The 17,171-nt window shown below is 55.7% G+C and overlaps 4 protein-coding genes across 4 annotated transcripts; 1 reads left to right on the top strand and 3 right to left on the bottom strand.

The window, feature by feature from the left end:
* Window positions 1–6,014: 6,014 nt before the first annotated feature.
* QBC33DRAFT_601014 (mitochondrial folate carrier protein) lies at window positions 6,015–7,402 on the bottom strand. Its single transcript, XM_060432093.1, has 2 exons — window positions 7,162–7,402; window positions 6,015–7,097 (listed from the first exon to the last, which is right to left on the bottom strand). The coding sequence occupies exons 1-2, from the start codon at window positions 7,283–7,285 to the stop codon at window positions 6,247–6,249; spliced, it is 975 nt and encodes a 324-aa protein (XP_060286809.1). The 5' UTR covers window positions 7,286–7,402; the 3' UTR covers window positions 6,015–6,246.
* QBC33DRAFT_528625 (TOM7 family-domain-containing protein) lies at window positions 7,352–8,286 on the bottom strand. The gene is made up of 5 exons (XM_060427068.1): window positions 8,111–8,286; window positions 8,013–8,059; window positions 7,925–7,953; window positions 7,820–7,856; window positions 7,352–7,761 (listed from the first exon to the last, which is right to left on the bottom strand). The coding sequence occupies exons 1-5, from the start codon at window positions 8,135–8,137 to the stop codon at window positions 7,740–7,742; spliced, it is 162 nt and encodes a 53-aa protein (XP_060286808.1). The 5' UTR covers window positions 8,138–8,286; the 3' UTR covers window positions 7,352–7,739.
* Window positions 8,287–8,470: 184 nt separating this feature from the next.
* QBC33DRAFT_274970 (putative spliceosome-associated protein SAP-49) lies at window positions 8,471–9,885 on the top strand. The gene is made up of 2 exons (XM_060423207.1): window positions 8,471–8,604; window positions 8,664–9,885. The coding sequence occupies exons 1-2, from the start codon at window positions 8,591–8,593 to the stop codon at window positions 9,778–9,780; spliced, it is 1,131 nt and encodes a 376-aa protein (XP_060286807.1). The 5' UTR covers window positions 8,471–8,590; the 3' UTR covers window positions 9,781–9,885.
* A 1,064-nt stretch (window positions 9,886–10,949) lies between these two features.
* QBC33DRAFT_576254 (protein kinase gsk3) lies at window positions 10,950–16,869 on the bottom strand (the record flags this gene model as incomplete). Its single annotated transcript, XM_060430896.1, has 9 exons — window positions 10,950–11,258; window positions 11,331–11,884; window positions 11,958–13,038; window positions 13,114–13,583; window positions 15,554–15,952; window positions 16,032–16,380; window positions 16,433–16,516; window positions 16,587–16,759; window positions 16,824–16,869. 9 exons carry the CDS (start codon window positions 16,867–16,869, stop codon window positions 10,950–10,952), a joined length of 3,465 nt encoding a protein of 1,154 aa, XP_060286806.1.
* Between the last annotated feature and the right edge of the window lie 302 nt (window positions 16,870–17,171).

The following is a 17,171-nucleotide window of genomic DNA, read 5'->3' as shown; positions in this document are numbered from 1 at the left end:
GAGCCAGACCAGCGAGCAAGCAATCTCAACTCACCAGGAAGGGGTGGAGGGATTGGAGCGTTCCGATCCACAAACCAGGTCAATACAAAGAGATCGAGGCCTTGGTATTCGCTGAGCTGCTGGAGAGACTGGGCTGGATCCATGAGACTCTCGAGCTCCTCTCCCCAAACCCCCTCCCCCCCCCGCCCGTCGTCCTCGCTTCCCCTTGTCTGCGCCCTTTTCAGGTCTCTCTAACCCGGGCAGATTTGTTTGCTGAGGTGCTCATGAGAAGCTGTCTTCTCAGCGAGCGACGTTAATCCCAAGAGGTGTGGCACCCTGCGCGGGAAGTTGACAAGGGTCATTTGCAGCCAGGGCTGCGCCAGCTACCAGGGACCCGTGGTCGTCTGTTTGGAGGAGCCAGGATGGTGGGTTTGGGAAGCTGTGTCTTTTCCCAAACAAGAGTGGACGGGGGGGTTTTCTATGTCTTGGCCCTCTAAAACTACCCGGGAAGGTGGGAAGGGACGTAACTTCCTAACCTTACGCTACCTACCTGCCCGGGGTGGGTACCTAGGTACCTAAGTACTTAAGTACCTATGTACTGTACCCATGTCGTCCTCCTATTATCCCGTACCTACGTCAGCTCAGTAATTATACGCATAGTCTCGTCTCTATTTTCCTTCCTCCTTCTCCCCTTTCTTTTATTTCTCCTTAACCTATCATGTCCCCAGCCGTTCGTTTCTCCTCGTTTTGGCTCCCGTCGCGGCAGTACCCCATAATCTCACACCCCCCCAGTATTAAATATCTCCGACCACCCGTTTGACGCCGTGTTTTGCTGAGCCGCAGTGACGGCTGGATATTGAAACGCTACACAGTACTTCTGCCCGGGATAATGGCCGCCACCTCAGGATCTTGCCTCGATTATGTTTGAGAAGCAGGAACCCATCCGTTCAGGAGCCGGTGCAGTAGCTCTGCACAGCCCACGGCCCAGCCCTATTTCACCTGCCAGGCACAAGCTACCAAAAACGCAGAGGTTTCCTCCATATCTCTCGGCATTTCCCCGGTTCTCGGCATTTTCCCGGCTCTCGTCGGATAAGACCTACCTACACAGTAACGTAGTTGATGTCAGAAGGAAGAACACGAGCTGCGGCTCTGCTCCTGCCACCTCACAATTGCCCGCCCTTGAGAGTCTTTGTCTCACTTGTCTTCCCCTCATTCGCCGGCTTGCGTTTTTGATCGGCTGAATCTTCCAGTCAATTCGCCACCAATTGCATATGCGTGTCTGACTTTCTTGGGCCGTAGCGCCCTTGGTTGGAAGTGGTGTCCCCGATCCCGCGCACAACAGGTACGCAGTAGCGTAATTAATGTTGGCATTCACAAATTGCATGAATCTTGGTTGCGCTGAGACGACGGGCATGGAGTCATGAACTACAACCGGCGGTTTCTGGAGTTACACAACAGGAGAAAGCAAAATGCCGGGGAAGGTTCCTGCGGCCTGATTCAAGATGAGCACTGAGCAGGGGTGCTGCATCTGAGACTCAGTCACGATCCCCGCAGGCCAATGCTTTTTTTCTCGTCTTTCTTTTCCCCAGGCTGCCCATCGTACTGGATGGAAGTGGAGGCCCAGCACATCATCACAGCTCTTGTGCTCCCCTGATTCAGCCGCCAGCGTCCATGTCTCATTGAGAATTTGAGATAGATAGACATTGCAGGCTGCAAGGGACTGGGCCTTAAGAGTATACTGCACAGTACCAGTGCACAAATCAAGGACATGCGAGGCTAGCGATGCCCGGCCGAGACTCGTAACTATCTCTTCATACTATCTATTACCAAGGTGGTAGTAGTATCTTTGGGTTCTTGGCTTTCGGGACTGCTCCGCAGTCCCGCTCCCGCTTCCGTGGCCAGCTCCAGGGACATTCCCTACAATTGCTTGGTATAAATAAGGTGACTTGTGTGGCAGAAATGCGATTGGGTGGCTGGACACCCCCCAAGATTTGCTAGACATCTCTAGTGTACCTACCCTTCATATTAAACTGGCCGGGTTTCCACCAGCTCCACCTTTGGGCCGGTCCGGCACGACTGGTTGCCACACCTAGAAACGGGTCGACCCGAGCCTCTGTTGGTCAGGTACTGTCGCGACTGTTGCGATTTCAGACCATTCGCACGTGACTCGATATCATCACTGTCGCCGTCACTCCAGAAACGAGAATCTCAGGAGTAATGGGTTGTGGAGGGTAGCGCGAAGCATGAAGTGTATGCATGAGAAAAATAAACCTTTGGGGGCCTTACCACGTATCGTATGAACCCAGACTGAGTGGAAGCGACCTGTCACTTTGCTGCAACTGCATGAGAAAAGTGAAGGCGCCGATCACTCCCATCTTCAAGGTTGGCTGCCCACCTTACTACGCACGTACTATTACAGACCCGTGCACTATTGTGCTCACTAGGCAGTGAAGCAGGATATGGCTAGTGTACCTTAGGTAGGCAGTCGTCTAAGCTGACTATCGGATCCCGACTGCCCTGGCAGGACACTGACACGGCGTCATCGACTTCAGTTCTTCCCCAGCAATTCAGAGCCGAGGGGTTGTAACGACGCCTGACCTATTCCGAGAGTGAGACTGAGACGCAGTCCTGGTGGCGGGCAGATCTGGCGGAATATTATGGTACGTACCCCAACAGAAAGAGGAATGGTGTGGGCTTATTACAGTGCTCCGGGTGCAAGGAAACGTTCCCCGTGAATCAAACTCCACAGAAGCTCCACCACTAAGGTCACTGGGATCAGGTGGGATGCAGACCCTGTCCCACGGAGAGCTAAAGTGGCGGCGGAAGTTACCCGGAATTATCATTGGTTAGCTGGGATCCAGGTTCAGAGGCTGTCACCACGATCACGGCCGTTGTGGGAGGAACAAGATATGTGCAAACACCTACTATACACTTGCGCCATCTATCCCGTACACCATAACTTATAGCCTTGGAACTGTGGCGCGGCGTATGTGTCGTATGTGGGAAGCTCCTCCGTGCTTTGGACACCGCTCCCAATAGCTGCTCAAGCCACTTCCCTTTTAGGAAAGGTCGACTGCATGTCCCCCCTTGTCCCGGCGATCATCACACTTGGTGATTCCCAGAACTTTGGGTGATTGACGGGGGGATCCCCTCAGTAAGAGCCTCCTCATTGGGTGCCAATGGAACTATGGGCAGGGGTTTCGAGCAATGACCATCTCATAGGCAATCTTCTACCAACGCCAAGCACGCAACTCAGACAGGGCGTTTCCATCAGTAATGAGAACAGGCCCCCGATTTCCGGGATTTGCACCGGTACCGTTATTAGTCTCACAGCCGACGATCACAAAACAAAACCTAGGATTTCGGAAGCCGGGTGTGCCACTGTCGCCCGTACGGCTGAAACGGCCACCAGCTGACTCCTAGCCAGTTGCACGCTCCTGATTATCAACCAGCAGTTCAAGCACGTTCGAACACGTTGGGCTCGTGATTGAGAGGTAGCGTGGGGGAATGGGGGAAAGATCGACCCCCGGGGGAAGAATCTCGCTACCCAGATCTCCGACATCCCGACAGTTATGGTTGGCCAATCGGCATGCGCTTGGGGCATTCAGGTCGCCGATGTCCCCAGAACTGACCTGGCCAACCTTACTGCGGTGTTCCCGTAATTCCAAGATCCGATCCGCTCCGCTCCGAGCAACCACTTTGTCTGAGGTACACTACCGACTCAGTGTACTACGGAGAAACTACGTGATCATAAACCTCAACTACCAATAATAGTGCAAGCGCAAGGGGAACATGGTCCATTTCAGGTTCGGGTCGTCGCCGACTCGTCCCGTCGACGAAACTTTCATCTCTCGCTCAAAACGCTGCCAGCAGGGATGTTGGGCTGTTCTCTGTCTTCCCGTCTTCTCCAAAGGACCGTTTAAGATCCTTGGGAAACCTTTAATCCGGCGCCATGTCGTCGGTCCAAATCTCCGGGAATAGGTCCTGCTGTGTGGCTTTACGATCTTCCAGCTTATTTCCTGGTGTCGTATTTGTCTCTGGGTCTCATGAGGCGAGTCCAATTCGGACTGGTACAGTAATAAAGATCTATCATATCTCAACTTTTGCGTCCTCGGTCAAACGCAAAACTTGACCTCCGATAGGCCCCAGTTTGACTTGTCATTTATCACTTTCTGACCTGTGCGCCAAGGGTGTGGTTAACTTGGCGTGGCCAGGATGAGAGTCTGCGACCTGCAACCTGCCAGATTTGCTGCCCCGTGTGCCTTATTATACACTACCGTGAGATCTGGCCCACTTGTCGACGACAAATATCCTAGTGTACTCTTAAACTCCACTGTTCAGCCAAAGAACGTCAATCCCGGGCGGAGCAGTCGTGCAGAGCAGAGATGGCGGCATCCTCCGCGAAGCACATCCATGCAAGCCTTGGCCACCTTGCTCGGAAACAAAACAGGGGAGAAAAAGGAGTAGGTATCGAGTACACTTCGCATGCCTTCTGATGTCTTCGTGCCGTGCCAGGCCGCTCGACGTTTAGGGAACGATCCGGGGAACAAACGAGCTAGTGTGGTAAAGGAAAATTCTCCACGCTTTTTAACGGTGAAGGAATCAGGCCTCCCGTTCACCGTTGGAAGTCCTGTCCACTACGGGCCGGTGGTGGCAGTGCGCTACCCGCCGAGGCCCGGCGGCGAACCGGCTCAGCTGGCCTTGACACTCCACTGCCCATCTCCCGCTAGATTAAACAAGTATTTTTTATTTTTCCCATTCTGGCTGCAGATCGTGGCAAGCTTTCGAGCCATCCGGCCAATCCGGCAGCAGTGGTCGTCGTCTGCAGCCGCAAAGCGTTACCGATCATGCTGGTTGCTGCATCTCTATCGTGTGGATCGGCGTCACCGGGCGATCTGGTTGGGGTCGGCCAGGACAGATTGGGGACACACTAACTAATATTAGTGTAATATGTACGCACCAGGTATGTACAGTACCTCATGTGCGGGTGGATCGCACTTGGAACTTGCTTGTTGGTTCTCGGGACTGGGGGGACAGGACGCGGCAACTCTCGCTGTATGGAGACAAACATGCATTGCGGTGCAGACAAGGTTACTCCGGGGAGAGCATTCCTAAAAAAGATACTGGCTGAGCATGTACTGAAACGGAGTACGATGATCTGAAGTTCAGCTTCAGGTTCACAGCCAATAGGGATGGAGGGATAGCGAGGGGCCCAGAGCCATGGTAACCTAAACCTTGGATCGCTACCTTAATTTCGGTGGCTGGACGAACACGGTGACTAAGCGGTTCCTAGGTAACGCAACAACAGCAAGACCATCAACAACGAATGCAACAACAGCTAAGAAGAAAACAAGAGCGCTACGCCTCCCTCTACGCTGCAAAGAGCTGGGACAGCTGCCAGGTTATCCAGAATTGCAGCATTTGGATGGCGATGGAACTATCACCCTTTTCCCGATTATGTGCCATTGTTGTGTGTGGCCCCTGTTTTCCCAAACCCTTCGCCAGAATCGGCCACCTTGAGCTTTCTCTAGAAGACTTTGTTCTCGCCCTTACGGCTTGAGATTAGATATAGATAGCCTCTCCTGCATCCGACTGGGCCCCGCAAATCTAGCATTGTCGCCGAGAAGCCACCCGGTACAAATGTGCCGAAGAAGAGGTCTCTTGACTCGGGATTCTAGTCTTGAAGGTAACATTGGGTTTGTTAAGAGCATGAGACGTTCTTGATAGGTGGAGCCCCCCATTAAAGAAAGAAGGCGACAAGATCATGCCATATCGTTGGATACGTAGGGCAGTGCACAAACAAATAATAAGACCAAGACAGTCGAGGAAATAAGGTCCAAGGATCTCAATGTTATCTCTAGGATTCAGCGTTGAGGATGCCATCCAACGGGTCATACCAGCCTGGATGTTTCGTTGATATGGCTCTGGCCTTCATCATTGCCAAATGAGTCCACCGCACGGCTCGTATCAATCAGCTCCAAGTGGTCATCTCCATCCAATTTGATTGGGGGCTATTCTCAAGGCTTAAAGCCCAGACAGGCAAGAGAGCATAGATTCAGCGAGAAGAGCTTACGCATGAGTGAAGGAGAACGAACGCTCCTGATTTGGGATCCGTTTAGACAGAACCTTTTGGACTGCCCGGAAGGGGAACCCAAAACAAATATTGCTACACATATCAGGACATACACGCCGTGATAGAAGAAATGCGCGTGGATGGTTGATAAACCATCCTTCTCAAGCGACAAGGCACCGACTGGCCTTCGTCCCCTAGTCGACCAACCGAGGCAGGTGATACTTGACGTTCTCGTACACGAGAAACGTCACCCACGTAGCCGGCAACACCCTCACGACCCCGGGCACGAGCCCCCTGTAGAACCCGCGCACCCCTTCCTCCCTCCACAGCTGCCTCACCACGCCCCGGATGCCGCGGCCGAACCGCTCCTCGGCGTTGTAGTTCTGCAGCCGGCTGCGCAGGACCTGGAGCGGATACGTGACCGCGCCGGCGACGAGCTTCGACAGCGTCGCGAGGCCGATGGTCGCCTCGTTGGCGATGGGGCCGCCGCGGCCGCCGCGGCGCACGCCCCCATCCAGGTCCCCTGACGCCGCCGCCGCGGCCGCGGCGCGCCTCCTCGCCCGGCGCGCCAGGTACATGCGCTTCGCCGGCTCGTACACGGCGAACTGGACGGCCCCGTGGCTGACGCCGAGCAGGCCGACGCCGAGCCCGCGGTAGAACCCCCAAGCCCCCTCCTCGCGCATGAGCCTGGCGGCGCCGGCCCACATGCTCGGGTACGCGCCGGCGGCGGCGCGGTCCGACGACAGCATGCGCGTCTTGAGGACCCAGATGGGGTTCGTGATGGCCTGCGTCGCGGCGCCGGCGAGGCCCGACGAGGCGAAGAAGTCGGCCGGCGTGAGAGGGGTGCCGTCGCCCTTGAGCGTCGCGATCGCGCGCTCGATCCGGGACTTGAAGAAGAAGAACGAGGCCCAGCTGCTGGCGTTGCCGACTAGGTTGGGTGTGAGGCCGCGGTAGAGGGCGGCGAGGGGACGGTCGGCCTGGGCGAGGGTTCTGATGAGGGAGAGGGTGCTGAGCGTTGCTGAAGGGGAGGTGCTGCTCCGGTGTACTTGGGTAACGTGTTAGCAAATGGACATGACATGGTCCAAGAGAGAGATATGGCTGGAGCCTACTTTGCATCCTCGTCTTGACGATGTCCAACGGGTGGACAGTCAGCGTGGCAATTGAGCCCGCCAACAGACCAGCAATGGTCTCCACGAGAGCGGGAGAGAGGCCCGCATGTTTGACATCTGTCATAGAGAGGAAGAGTGTTCTACCTTACATGCCGAGGAAGAAAGAGAGTCACAGAAGAGAGTGAGTGGTTGGAAGGACAAATGAAGAGCTTGGACAATCCTCGAAGCTATGATTTTTCTCGGTCAAAAATCGCCGAAGCAAGCCGAGATAAAGGCTGATTGGACCCCGAAGAAAATTCGGGTCAAGGAGCATCATCACAAGAGAGAGCCAAATCGCAACACAGAGCTTCTCAAACGTTTACCGAGTGGTATTTGGGGCTCCGTAAAGCCCAGTAGTATTACAACCATATTCTGAGATGATTAACCAGGCTGGATCTCCCGAATGCCATCTGCAACCAACGCCCCTGCCAGTCGGACCGCGGCCGCCTCGAGCCTTCAATAAGCCTTGTTTCGGTCCAAAAGCAAGCAACCTCGCATCGTACAAATACATCATGCCATTATTCCATTCGAGTTCTTCGTTACGAGAGCGGTGAGAGAAGGCTACAGAGCAGTTAGAGATTATCGTGCCTTATATAGGTTCTGGCGAGCTGGGACAAACCGGATAACGGATGGGCGGGGTTCGCTGCGGGTATATCCTAAATATTGTCAGCTTCACCGTCAAGCTGGACGCATCCCAAGGCTTCTTAATGATGACCAAACCTACCGAGATAGAGGATCAATGGAAGGTAGCCACTGCGGAAGCTTGTTAGCCCTGGGGTGCTCGGTGTCTCTGAAGTTTGCCGATTTCCTACTAATGGATCGCAACACGAGAGACCTCGATGATCTTGCCAATGCGCTCCTAATCCATGGTGAGTTGATGCCAAAAAGCTGTGATGACTGGGCCTCGTACCTTGGACTCTTCTGAGAGGGTGAACATGTTGGTGTTTGTGACGGCGAAAATAATGGAGTGAAGGGGCAATCCAGTTGTGCTCTAGTCTTGCAGACAGAAGAGGTCAAATGGGCTGGTTGTCTTCTAAATGTCGCGGAGCTGTGAACAGGGAAAGATGTGGTGAACTCGAGTTGTCGAGGTGCAGATTTATCGCCCGGTTCAAGCCACAAACTGGTCCATCAAATGTGGCTTGCACAGGTCCAATCAGACTAAATGATTGGTCCTGCTCACTGGGAAAAGGATTAAAGTGGCTCCGCTGTACGTGACTAGCGCCGCGCTTGAGCTAAGGTACCTGAGCTTCACGTCGAAAATTGGTTTGCTCTTCAATCAGTCAAGATACTGTTTCCCTCCCTACACAACGGGCACCTCTTCTATCCGAAGGTAACAAGTGATTCAATACCAGACGGTAAAGCAGGCCACAGTTTTGCCATATCGCTCATTATGTCCAAACATTGGTATGTCTCGAGGTTTTGCAACACTCTGAAGAGGCGAAGTTATTGACGGAAAATCACAGGGAGCAAAATAAGGATGCCACTGTTTACGTGGGCAACATCGACGAGCGCTTCTCTCAGGAGCTCCTCTCGGAGCTCATGACCCAAGTCGGGCCAGTTCGACAGGTGCACATGCCACAGGACCGAGTCTCCCAGACCCATCAAGGCTACGGCTTCGTCGAGTTCGACACCCCGCTGAGCGCCGACTATGCCTCCAAGGTCCTGAACGGCATCCGGGTATGGGGCAAGCCGATCCGCGTAAACAAGGCCAGCGCCGACAAGCAGAAGGCAGTGGACATTGGGGCCGAGCTGTTCATCAACAACCTCGACGGCCAGGTCGACGAGAAGATCCTGTACGACACCTTCAGCCAGTTTGGCCAGATCCTGCGCCAGCCGAACATCGTACGCGACGAGAACAACATCTCCAAGGGCTACGGCTTCGTTAGCTTCGATAGCTTCGAGGCTAGCGATGTGGCACGGGACACCATGAACGGCCAGTATCTACTAAGCAAGTCGATCACGGTCGAGTATGCGTACAAGAAGGATGGCAAGGGCGAACGACACGGCGACGAGGCAGAGCGCAAACTGGCTGCCGAGGGAAAGAAGCACAACATTGTCCCGGAGCAGCAGACCCTCCCGCCCGCCTTCCACATGACAGGTCCAGCAGCAGTTACGAGTGGCCCTCCCGGAACCTTCGGCGATGGAGGCCTTGGCGCCGTCCCCGGCAGTGTCCCTTCGCTCCCGCCGGCCGGCATGGCTCCCGTCGGATTTGGAGGTCCGCCCGGTCCGCCAGGTGGCCCTCCCCGTGGTCCCCCGCCCGCATTCAACGCCGTGCCGCCCCCCGGCATCCCGGCCGGCCGCTCCGCCGTTCTCCCCCCCGCGCCCTCGGGCCTGCCAGCTCGGCCCCCTCCGAGCCAAGCCGGATTCGGCGGCCCGATGGGCGACTTCCACCCCGGCTCGCATGGCTTCCGCGGCGGGCCACCACCCGCGAACGCGCCACCCGTCTACCCCGGCGCCGGCGGCATGCCCCCGCCGGCTGGGTTCCCTGGCGGTCCTGCGCCGCCTCCGGGGTTCATGCCGCCTCCGGGGTTCGCCCCACCTGCTGGAGCACCACCGCCGAATGGCTTTGCTCATCGTTAAAAGCTGCGGATGTGAAGTCCGGGGCTGCTTTTTCTCGCGGCCCTTAGCGGCATAGCGCAGCCGCGGTCGCGTTGACAGCGCGGCGCTGCTCAATACGCAGGAATCCAATCCCTGGTCGGGGCTCTCTTCTACACGTCCAGACGGGGGGTTTCCCAGAGGTCGTATTACAGAGATCGGACACCCCCTCCATCCGAAAGCGATTACTACACTATGTACATGGATGGAACTCAAAGGATAATGGTTAGACCGCGCAACCAAAAATACACACCCTTTTGGGAGAAGCCGCTTATACTGACTTCCTCCCTTCAGCTCTTCCGGCCTCGCTGCGCTCTATGCGGCTGTTTCGGCTGGATCACCTCTGTCGAGGAAAACCCTATTAACGGGCAGAGGAGGTGGGGCTGGGGGCTTCGTTTGGTTGGTATGAGGCGCACCTTCAACGGCGAAGAACAGGGCGCTAGGAAAGGGGGTCTGCGTCTGTCGGGATAGGTTAGATTGGAGGTTACCAAGTGAAAAAGCAAGATACCCCTTCCTTCTGTTACACTCAATTTCAATTTCTGTTCCTGGCCCTGTTGTGCACCAACCCCTTCGTCTCAATAAACCAACCCCCTCGAGGCACGATGCTCCAGACGGGGGGAGAGTCTTACCTACCTAGGTCTCACAGATATACCCATCACGAAGGAACGATACGAGATGACGAGCTTCCCCAGTCGTAAAAGCGTAGTAATTCCCCGTGCTGCTATGAAGATTTTCGCGTAACGGCCTTCCTTGGGTCTCCCTTTCCTCTCTTTCTTTTCTGGAACCTGACCTCTCAAGTGTCCCATTAATGTCTCGCACGTTGCCTGTAGCTCTCTTTTCTTTCCCGGCTGTCGGTCGAATATGATACACAATACAAATGACACAGGCCAACATCTCAACCACGCCGCGGATCATCATCCAAGGGCACCGATGCTCCCCCGTCCACTGCGCAAAATCAGATCAGCCTCTTTGGCATTTCTATTCGTCGCACGAGCAGCTTCGAAGATATCGTTTTGATCGGGTTCACAACCAAACCCCCCCTCTCCACTCCCTTTCCTTGGCCATCCTGATTACGGCCTCTTCCCCCCGTCCGCGACAGGCTCTCCATCTACCTGTTCCCCATCCCCCAAGCAAAGCAAAAGGCCCGACCTCGCCTACGAACCCCCATTCTCAACCGCAGCCCTACCCGCCGCCGCCGCCGCCGCCGCCTTCCGGGCGGCCTCGAGCAGGAACGCCTCCTCGATGGCGGCCCTGCGCCGGAAGACGCGCAGCCACCGCTGGCCCCACCGCCTGACGAGGCCGTCGTGCTCGCTGCTCCCGTCCCCGTCGCCGCCCGTGGGCGCCTCGATCAGCTCGTCCTTGCTGCCCGACGCCCAGCCCGCGAGGGAGTCCTCGATCAGGCGGAACAGGCACCTCATGGCCTCGACCTCCCTCTCGCGCGTGGCCCTTTCTTCCTCCTCTGCCTCTCCAGCCGTGGAGGTGGCGGTGGCACCGGCGGCGGCGGCGGCGGGGTCGGTCCCGTCGTCCATGGCCACGTCGAGAAGATCCTGTTTCTCGTCCTGTGCGGGCTTTGTGGCCGGGGCGGCGCGCTGGGTGGAGACAAGCTGTCGGACTCGGCCAGTGACCTTGATGACAGTGCTGAAGACCAGCTCGTAGATGTGGGCGCGGCCGAGGACGTCGCCCCTCCAGTCGCCGGCATGGCGGACGAGGGCCCACTGGATGACGGTCGCGGGCGAGAGGATGCTGTAGTTGAGCAGCTTCTCAACGATGGTGATGGCCACGCCCGGATGGGCGGACCAGTAGGCCATGACGGCCGAGATGATCTGGGTGCGCGCGGCCTCCGAGGCGGCGCCGACGTCAAGCAGGCGGTCCTTGGTGCGCTCGATGGCGGCGAGCACGTGCGAGAGCGACTTGGAACCAACGTGGAGAACTGCGGTCACGAAGACGTCGGTGCTGCTGACAAGCGGGTCGAGGTTGAGATCCAGTGCGGCGGCGTGGACCCGCTCAATCACCAACTGGATTTCGTCCTCTGGCGCCTTGCTCTTGAGGAGACTGGCGATCTCGCGACCTTCGGCAGCGAATGGAGTTTCTTCATTTGAGGGTTAGAACAGGATTCGCCTGGGCGGGAGAGGCAGGGTACAGGGGGGTCAAAGTCAACTTACGGTCGTCGGCAAACTTGAAGTCTGGCACATCTTTCTCCATGTCGGCTCCAATCAGGGGTTTATATGGGTCCGGAAGGGTGTTCTTGATCCGCTGGGCGAAGCTGAGGCGAATTTCCTTGTCAATGGCTCCCAGGACGAAGGCCTTGGACGGGTGGAGGTTTGGGAGGTTCACATCATCAACCCACTCGGTCCACTTCCATGTGAAGCCAAAGTTGCTCAGATGGTGCGAGAACCAGTCGATGAAGCGATTTGTTAGTTCAAGGTCGAGGCGGTAGACGTTTTTGTACAGATAGCGGATTGCACGGCCGAGGCTTGGCGCAATTGCTGCAGGCGCCTGCTTGCAAGCCTCGGTTAGGACTGAATGGTAGTAAACCAGCTTATGCTCGGGGTTTGGCAGTTGGAACAGCTGGGAGAAGACAGCATCAACGGCCACATCCTCGGGCTTCCAGGTCGATTTGCCCTGCTCTACATCCCGTAGGCGGTCAAAGGGCGTGGCGCGAGCAATGAAGGTCTTCGGGGAGAAGTAGCAGTCAACCTCGATCAAACTTCGTGCAGTGACGTTGCGGTTGTAATGGAGGATGTTGATGGTGTCCAGGAGGGCATCCCTGATCAAGGACGCGGCGATGTTAGTCGCCGGCGGCACCGACTCCACACCCTGGTCCGCGTAAACGGTGAAGTAGATCTCCGGGAATAGGGGTCGAGGCCCAGCCACGACTGTCTCGGGGATCTTGATCGCCGGGAGCGCATGCTTGGCGCATTCGTCGAGCTTCGACTGCTGCTCAATGTCCTCAATGGGGAACTTCCATGGCCGCGGCAAGCAAGTCAGCTCCCAGCCACTGCTCGCCTCGCCTTGAAGCTGTTTCTGGAGTAGTCCAATCATGCTCATGGACACGGTCGGGCTCTCCTCGCCAGCCTCGGGGTGGTATGGATCGATCAGGGCCTGTAGAGCGTGGGGTTCCCCGGCGATGATCTCTGTCTTATCCATGAGGTCTGCTGTCTTCTGCTGCCACTGACCAGGTGCAGCTGCCATGATGTAGGGGATCGTCAGCAAGATGACCTTGACGAGTTCTGTTCCGATAGTCTGGGCGGGATTGGAGTTAGCGACATCATACATGATCCGAGACGGACTCGCACGTCCTGGGACATTGACACTTACGTCGTCCGAGCTGGCCGTCTGCAGGTCAACGGCGCGGGAGAACAAGTCCTCCAGGATGGGAAAGACACCGTCGCCCTCAAGGAGGCTCTGCAGACAGGCCAGTAGCTTCAAGTACAGCTTCACGTCCCGCCACTCTCCCGCGGCGATGTTGTTCTCAATTGCAGCCGCCAGTTTGGCCAGCAGCAGGTCGACAATCTCGACCTTGTTGGTATTGGCGACCAGGATGACGGCGGCGAGAAACGGCGTCTTCAGCGGCTGTTCCACGGACAGCTGGAGGATCAGGTCAACAAAGTTTCCGCGAAGCATCTCATCGTCGTAATTGTCCGTCATGAGGTTCGCAATTGACTGCACCTCCTCGTGCCATGGGCGCATCGGGTTCTCCGCAATGGACAGAAGCTGCTTGCGAACCCGGACATGGGGAGGTGGTTCGAAGCGGCGACGCGGCCCTCGGCGGTCGTGATCATCATCGTCTGCTCAGTTGGCCACGTCAGTATAACTTCCCAGCTGTCCAGCCCTCACGCGATTATGGAGGCTAAAATAGGGCAGCCGTAGCCAGAGCGTCTCGGCCTGGATTGATGAGGGTTCACTGACCTCGATATCGTCGTTTCCGTGGGTTGTTAAACCCGCCCCCTCCACCTTGGCGTCGATCGTAGTCAGCCATGCTGGGTGTGGTGAGCTAGATATGAACGTGGCAGAATGTTGCAGGATGTGGGAGTGCTGCCAAAGCCTTGTTAAATTGTCAAAGTAGCTGTCGTTGAACGTGATAAGTGAGGCACGAAAACGAATGGAGCTAAGATGGGATGGACGTGACGCTGCTGCAGGCGGGAGAGACGCGCAAAAGTACCTGCCGACGCAGCTTTTGAAGTTGAGTCCTGAAAAGTTAGGCAGGGTAAATTATGCCTCGGGTGTTAGGTGCTTGGGTGGGCCTTGAAGGAGCTTGGGCACCCCGGGAAAATAAAAATAGAAAATCAATGAAACTTCCAGCTCCGTTTGATTTCTGTGCTGTTCTGTTCTGTCGTTGTCTCTACGCATGTAGAATCCTACTTCATTGAATAAAGTGATACCAGATCCCCAAGCACAAATAAAGAAGAAGAAATTAGAAGAAGGTGTCCATTGCTTTGAATTGCAGCGCTTTCCACTTGGTCTCGCGCTGACCTGAGCCAAAAGCCTGCCTTGCTGCCTTGCCGCCTCGCCTGTCCTATCCTTTTTCAACAGAACGCCCACCAAGAGGAGGAATCGCAACGCTTCAATGTGTACTGTAGGTACTCCTCGTAAACTGTGAAATACTAGGATATTTTTCGAATCATGCCAGTACCGAGATTTTCCTTGCCACACAGGTCTGCTTTTCCCTACGGTCATGAAAGGTGGCAAGCATATTCCTTGTATCCATCCATCCATCCATCCATCCATCCATCCATCCCTCCGTGCCGTTGCTCAAGCTCCCCCAAGCTCCCCAACCTCCATTCATAACATGACCAGCAACTCCCTACAGCAGCCAACTTCGACAAAAGCTTTAAAGACGTAGGCCGCAATCCTTCGAGCGTCAAGCGCGGAGGGCGGGGAGGGGGAGTGGGTTGTCTTCGAAGAACCGCACAGGGAATCGATGAAAAGAAGAGAAAAGAAGAAAAAAAAGCCTAGCCAGCTTAGCAACCTTGTGGTCGCCTGCCACAGGAATCGAAGAAGCCCAGTCGGACATCGACGTGCGAAAATAAATAAATAGCAAAAGCCACCGGGTCATGCAGAAAAAGAAATCTAAAGAGAAGATATTGATCTGTGGGTGTTCTTCGATGTGGCCTCCCGAGTCACAATATGCAGAAGCATGCCGTCCCAAGGGCTGCTGGTGATTTTTGAGAAATAGTCTTCTCCTCAGCCCATCCCACATACCGCGCGGCTCATGCATCATCATCCCCGTAGGCCGCGACTAATTTCCTGCCCCCTTCTTCGTCGTGCCGCGCTCTCTGTAACTGGATGGCTGCTGGTATCTCGGTAACTTTCCTTCTTCATCTCAAGGCTCCAACGGAAACGGGTTGGGTGAAGAGCCGCCTCCTCCGAGATTCGAGATTGTAAGGTAGGTAATGCCATGCTTGTCTTTCCGAGAGAGAAGAACAGCTACGACTGGCTCAGAGGGCAGAACATCGCGGGCTCAGCAGCATTTGTCCACGCTTTCCTTTTTTCTTTTTCACTTTTTCTCGTTGGGGGAAGCGGGGAATCCCCTACTCAGTCTAGTCTAGCCATCATCTCCTGCTTGGTCATCGGCGTGAAGTTATCGATGTCAAGGCCGCGAGAGACCAGCACTGGCCTCATGTGCGCCGGCACGAGCTGATGGTTGAGCTGCGGCGCAATAGACAATTCTGGAGGAGGAAACCGTTAGCATTGTGTGCGTTGGCCAGGGTTGGATTGGGTTGGAAAAAGGAAGGAAGGGTGGAGGGGATATTGTTACCATGACGAGAGAACTCAAAGAGCGAGGGCAGATCTCTCAACTGATTGGTCTGGTGCCTCGAGTCGGGGAGCTTGGTGCTGGGATCTCGCAGCTCGTCAAAGAATGGGTGGACCATTGCATCAATAGCCCCCAAACGCTCGGTGGGCGTATACTCGAGCAGCCTCGCGATCAGATCAATAGCATTGGCATCCGCCTTGCGGAAAACCTTGTTGAAGGGATGCGGCTTGATTTGGGGGAACTTGTGCTCCATGTAGTTCGGGTTCATGGTCCGGATCTGCTCCCGTGTGGGTGTGCCCAAGACTTTGATGATCTCCACGAGCTGGTCAATGCCCGACTCTCCAGGGAAGAGGGGTTGTCCCAGCATGAGCTCTGCCATGACACAACCTGTCGACCACACATCTGTCCATCACGCAAGGCAACATTAGCTTCCGCCCCTCTCCTAATCCCACGGCTCTAGCTCGGGTCCGCCCCAACTTACCAATTTTCGTTGTGTAGTTGGTCGCACCGAAAATCAGCTCGGGTGCCCTGTAGTACCGCGAGCAGATATACGACACGTTCGGCTCGTTCTCCACCAAGATCTTGGCGCTCCCAAAATCGCAGAGCTTGAGGACTCCCGTGCTCGGGTCGAGCAGGAGGTTCTGCGGCTTGATATCGCGGTGGCAGATTCCTTGCGAGTGGATGTAGGCCAGTGCCCTGAAGAGCTGGTAGATGTAGAGCTTCACCTCTAGGATCGGCATTGTCGTTTTCATCTTGTTGAAGAATCTCGACGCTCGGTAGACCGTCTCGGGGACGAATTCCTGGACCAGGTTGAGGTACACCTCATCTTTCTGCTCTGACATCAGCGTGACACCATTTTAGATACCGGGGGCAATTGCTTACGCGCTCGCCGTTGGAATAGTAGAAGGCCTTGAGTTGTACGATGTTCGGATGTCGCACAATTCGCATAATCTGCAGTTCACGATTCTACGACGAAAAGAGTTAGTCCCGGTGACGCAAGCCATAGCTTGAACTCCGAAGCCAGGGGTGAGCTCACCTTGAACCTCTTATCTTGAAGGACGCGCTTGATCGCGGCATCCTCGTTTGAGGGTGATAGCTTGGTCTGGAAGACCACGCCGAAGGAACCGTTACCGACGATCTTGCATTGGGTGTATTGTATCTCCCTGGTCTCGCCCGTGACGCCGTCTTGAACCTTCTCACGAATAACTTCTGGATCATAATCAGCTGCGACTCAAATATGGGGAACTCTTCCTGTCCTGGGGCTAAGGCTCACCTCCCATCCGCAGGGTGTTAAAGGCTGCGGGGCGACTCGACGACATCTCGACGGGATGCGGCTCGAGTCCGTGCTACCGCTGGCTCAATCGAAGTAAGTCGCTGGTGAAGTGGGGGGTTAGGCGAACTACGGAAGAATTGATGTGCGCCGTGTTGGGCAACGAACGGCGGGATGAGCAATCGGACGGGTATCTGGTAAGATCAATGGAATGTCTGCTTGGGCGGCGGCGTTCTGCCAGCTTCGTCTTTTTCCTCTTCTTCTTTTTTCTCTCCGTGGCAGAAGTAGATAGCTCTTGTCGAGGCGCAATTCGTGGCTGCAGGTCAGCTGTCACTCTTCGGCGGCGAGTGA

Source organism: Phialemonium atrogriseum (genome assembly GCF_030411735.1).
Source record: "Phialemonium atrogriseum strain 8032-3 unplaced genomic scaffold QBC33scaffold_4, whole genome shotgun sequence".
Classification (NCBI taxonomy): domain Eukaryota; kingdom Fungi; phylum Ascomycota; class Sordariomycetes; order Cephalothecales; family Cephalothecaceae; genus Phialemonium; species Phialemonium atrogriseum.
This window is presented reverse-complemented; position numbering and strand designations above follow the sequence as displayed.

Bases quoted from the DNA above. Each gene is read 5' to 3' on its own strand.
- QBC33DRAFT_601014 (XM_060432093.1), bottom strand. From the start codon at position 7,285: ATGACAGATGTCAAACATGCGGGCCTCTCTCCCGCTCTCGTGGAGACC. The intron at 7,098-7,161 runs GTAGGCTCCAGC...ACGTTACCCAAG, and splicing joins CGTCAAGACGAGGATGCAAA to TACACCGGAGCAGCACCTCC.
- QBC33DRAFT_528625 (XM_060427068.1), bottom strand. From the start codon at position 8,137: ATGTTCACCCTCTCAGAAGAGTCCAAG. The intron at 7,857-7,924 runs GTAGGTTTGGTC...GACAATATTTAG, and splicing joins TCCATTGATCCTCTATCTCG to GATATACCCGCAGCGAACCC. The intron at 7,762-7,819 runs GTTTGTCCCAGC...ACTGCTCTGTAG, and splicing joins CCCCGCCCATCCGTTATCCG to CCTTCTCTCACCGCTCTCGT.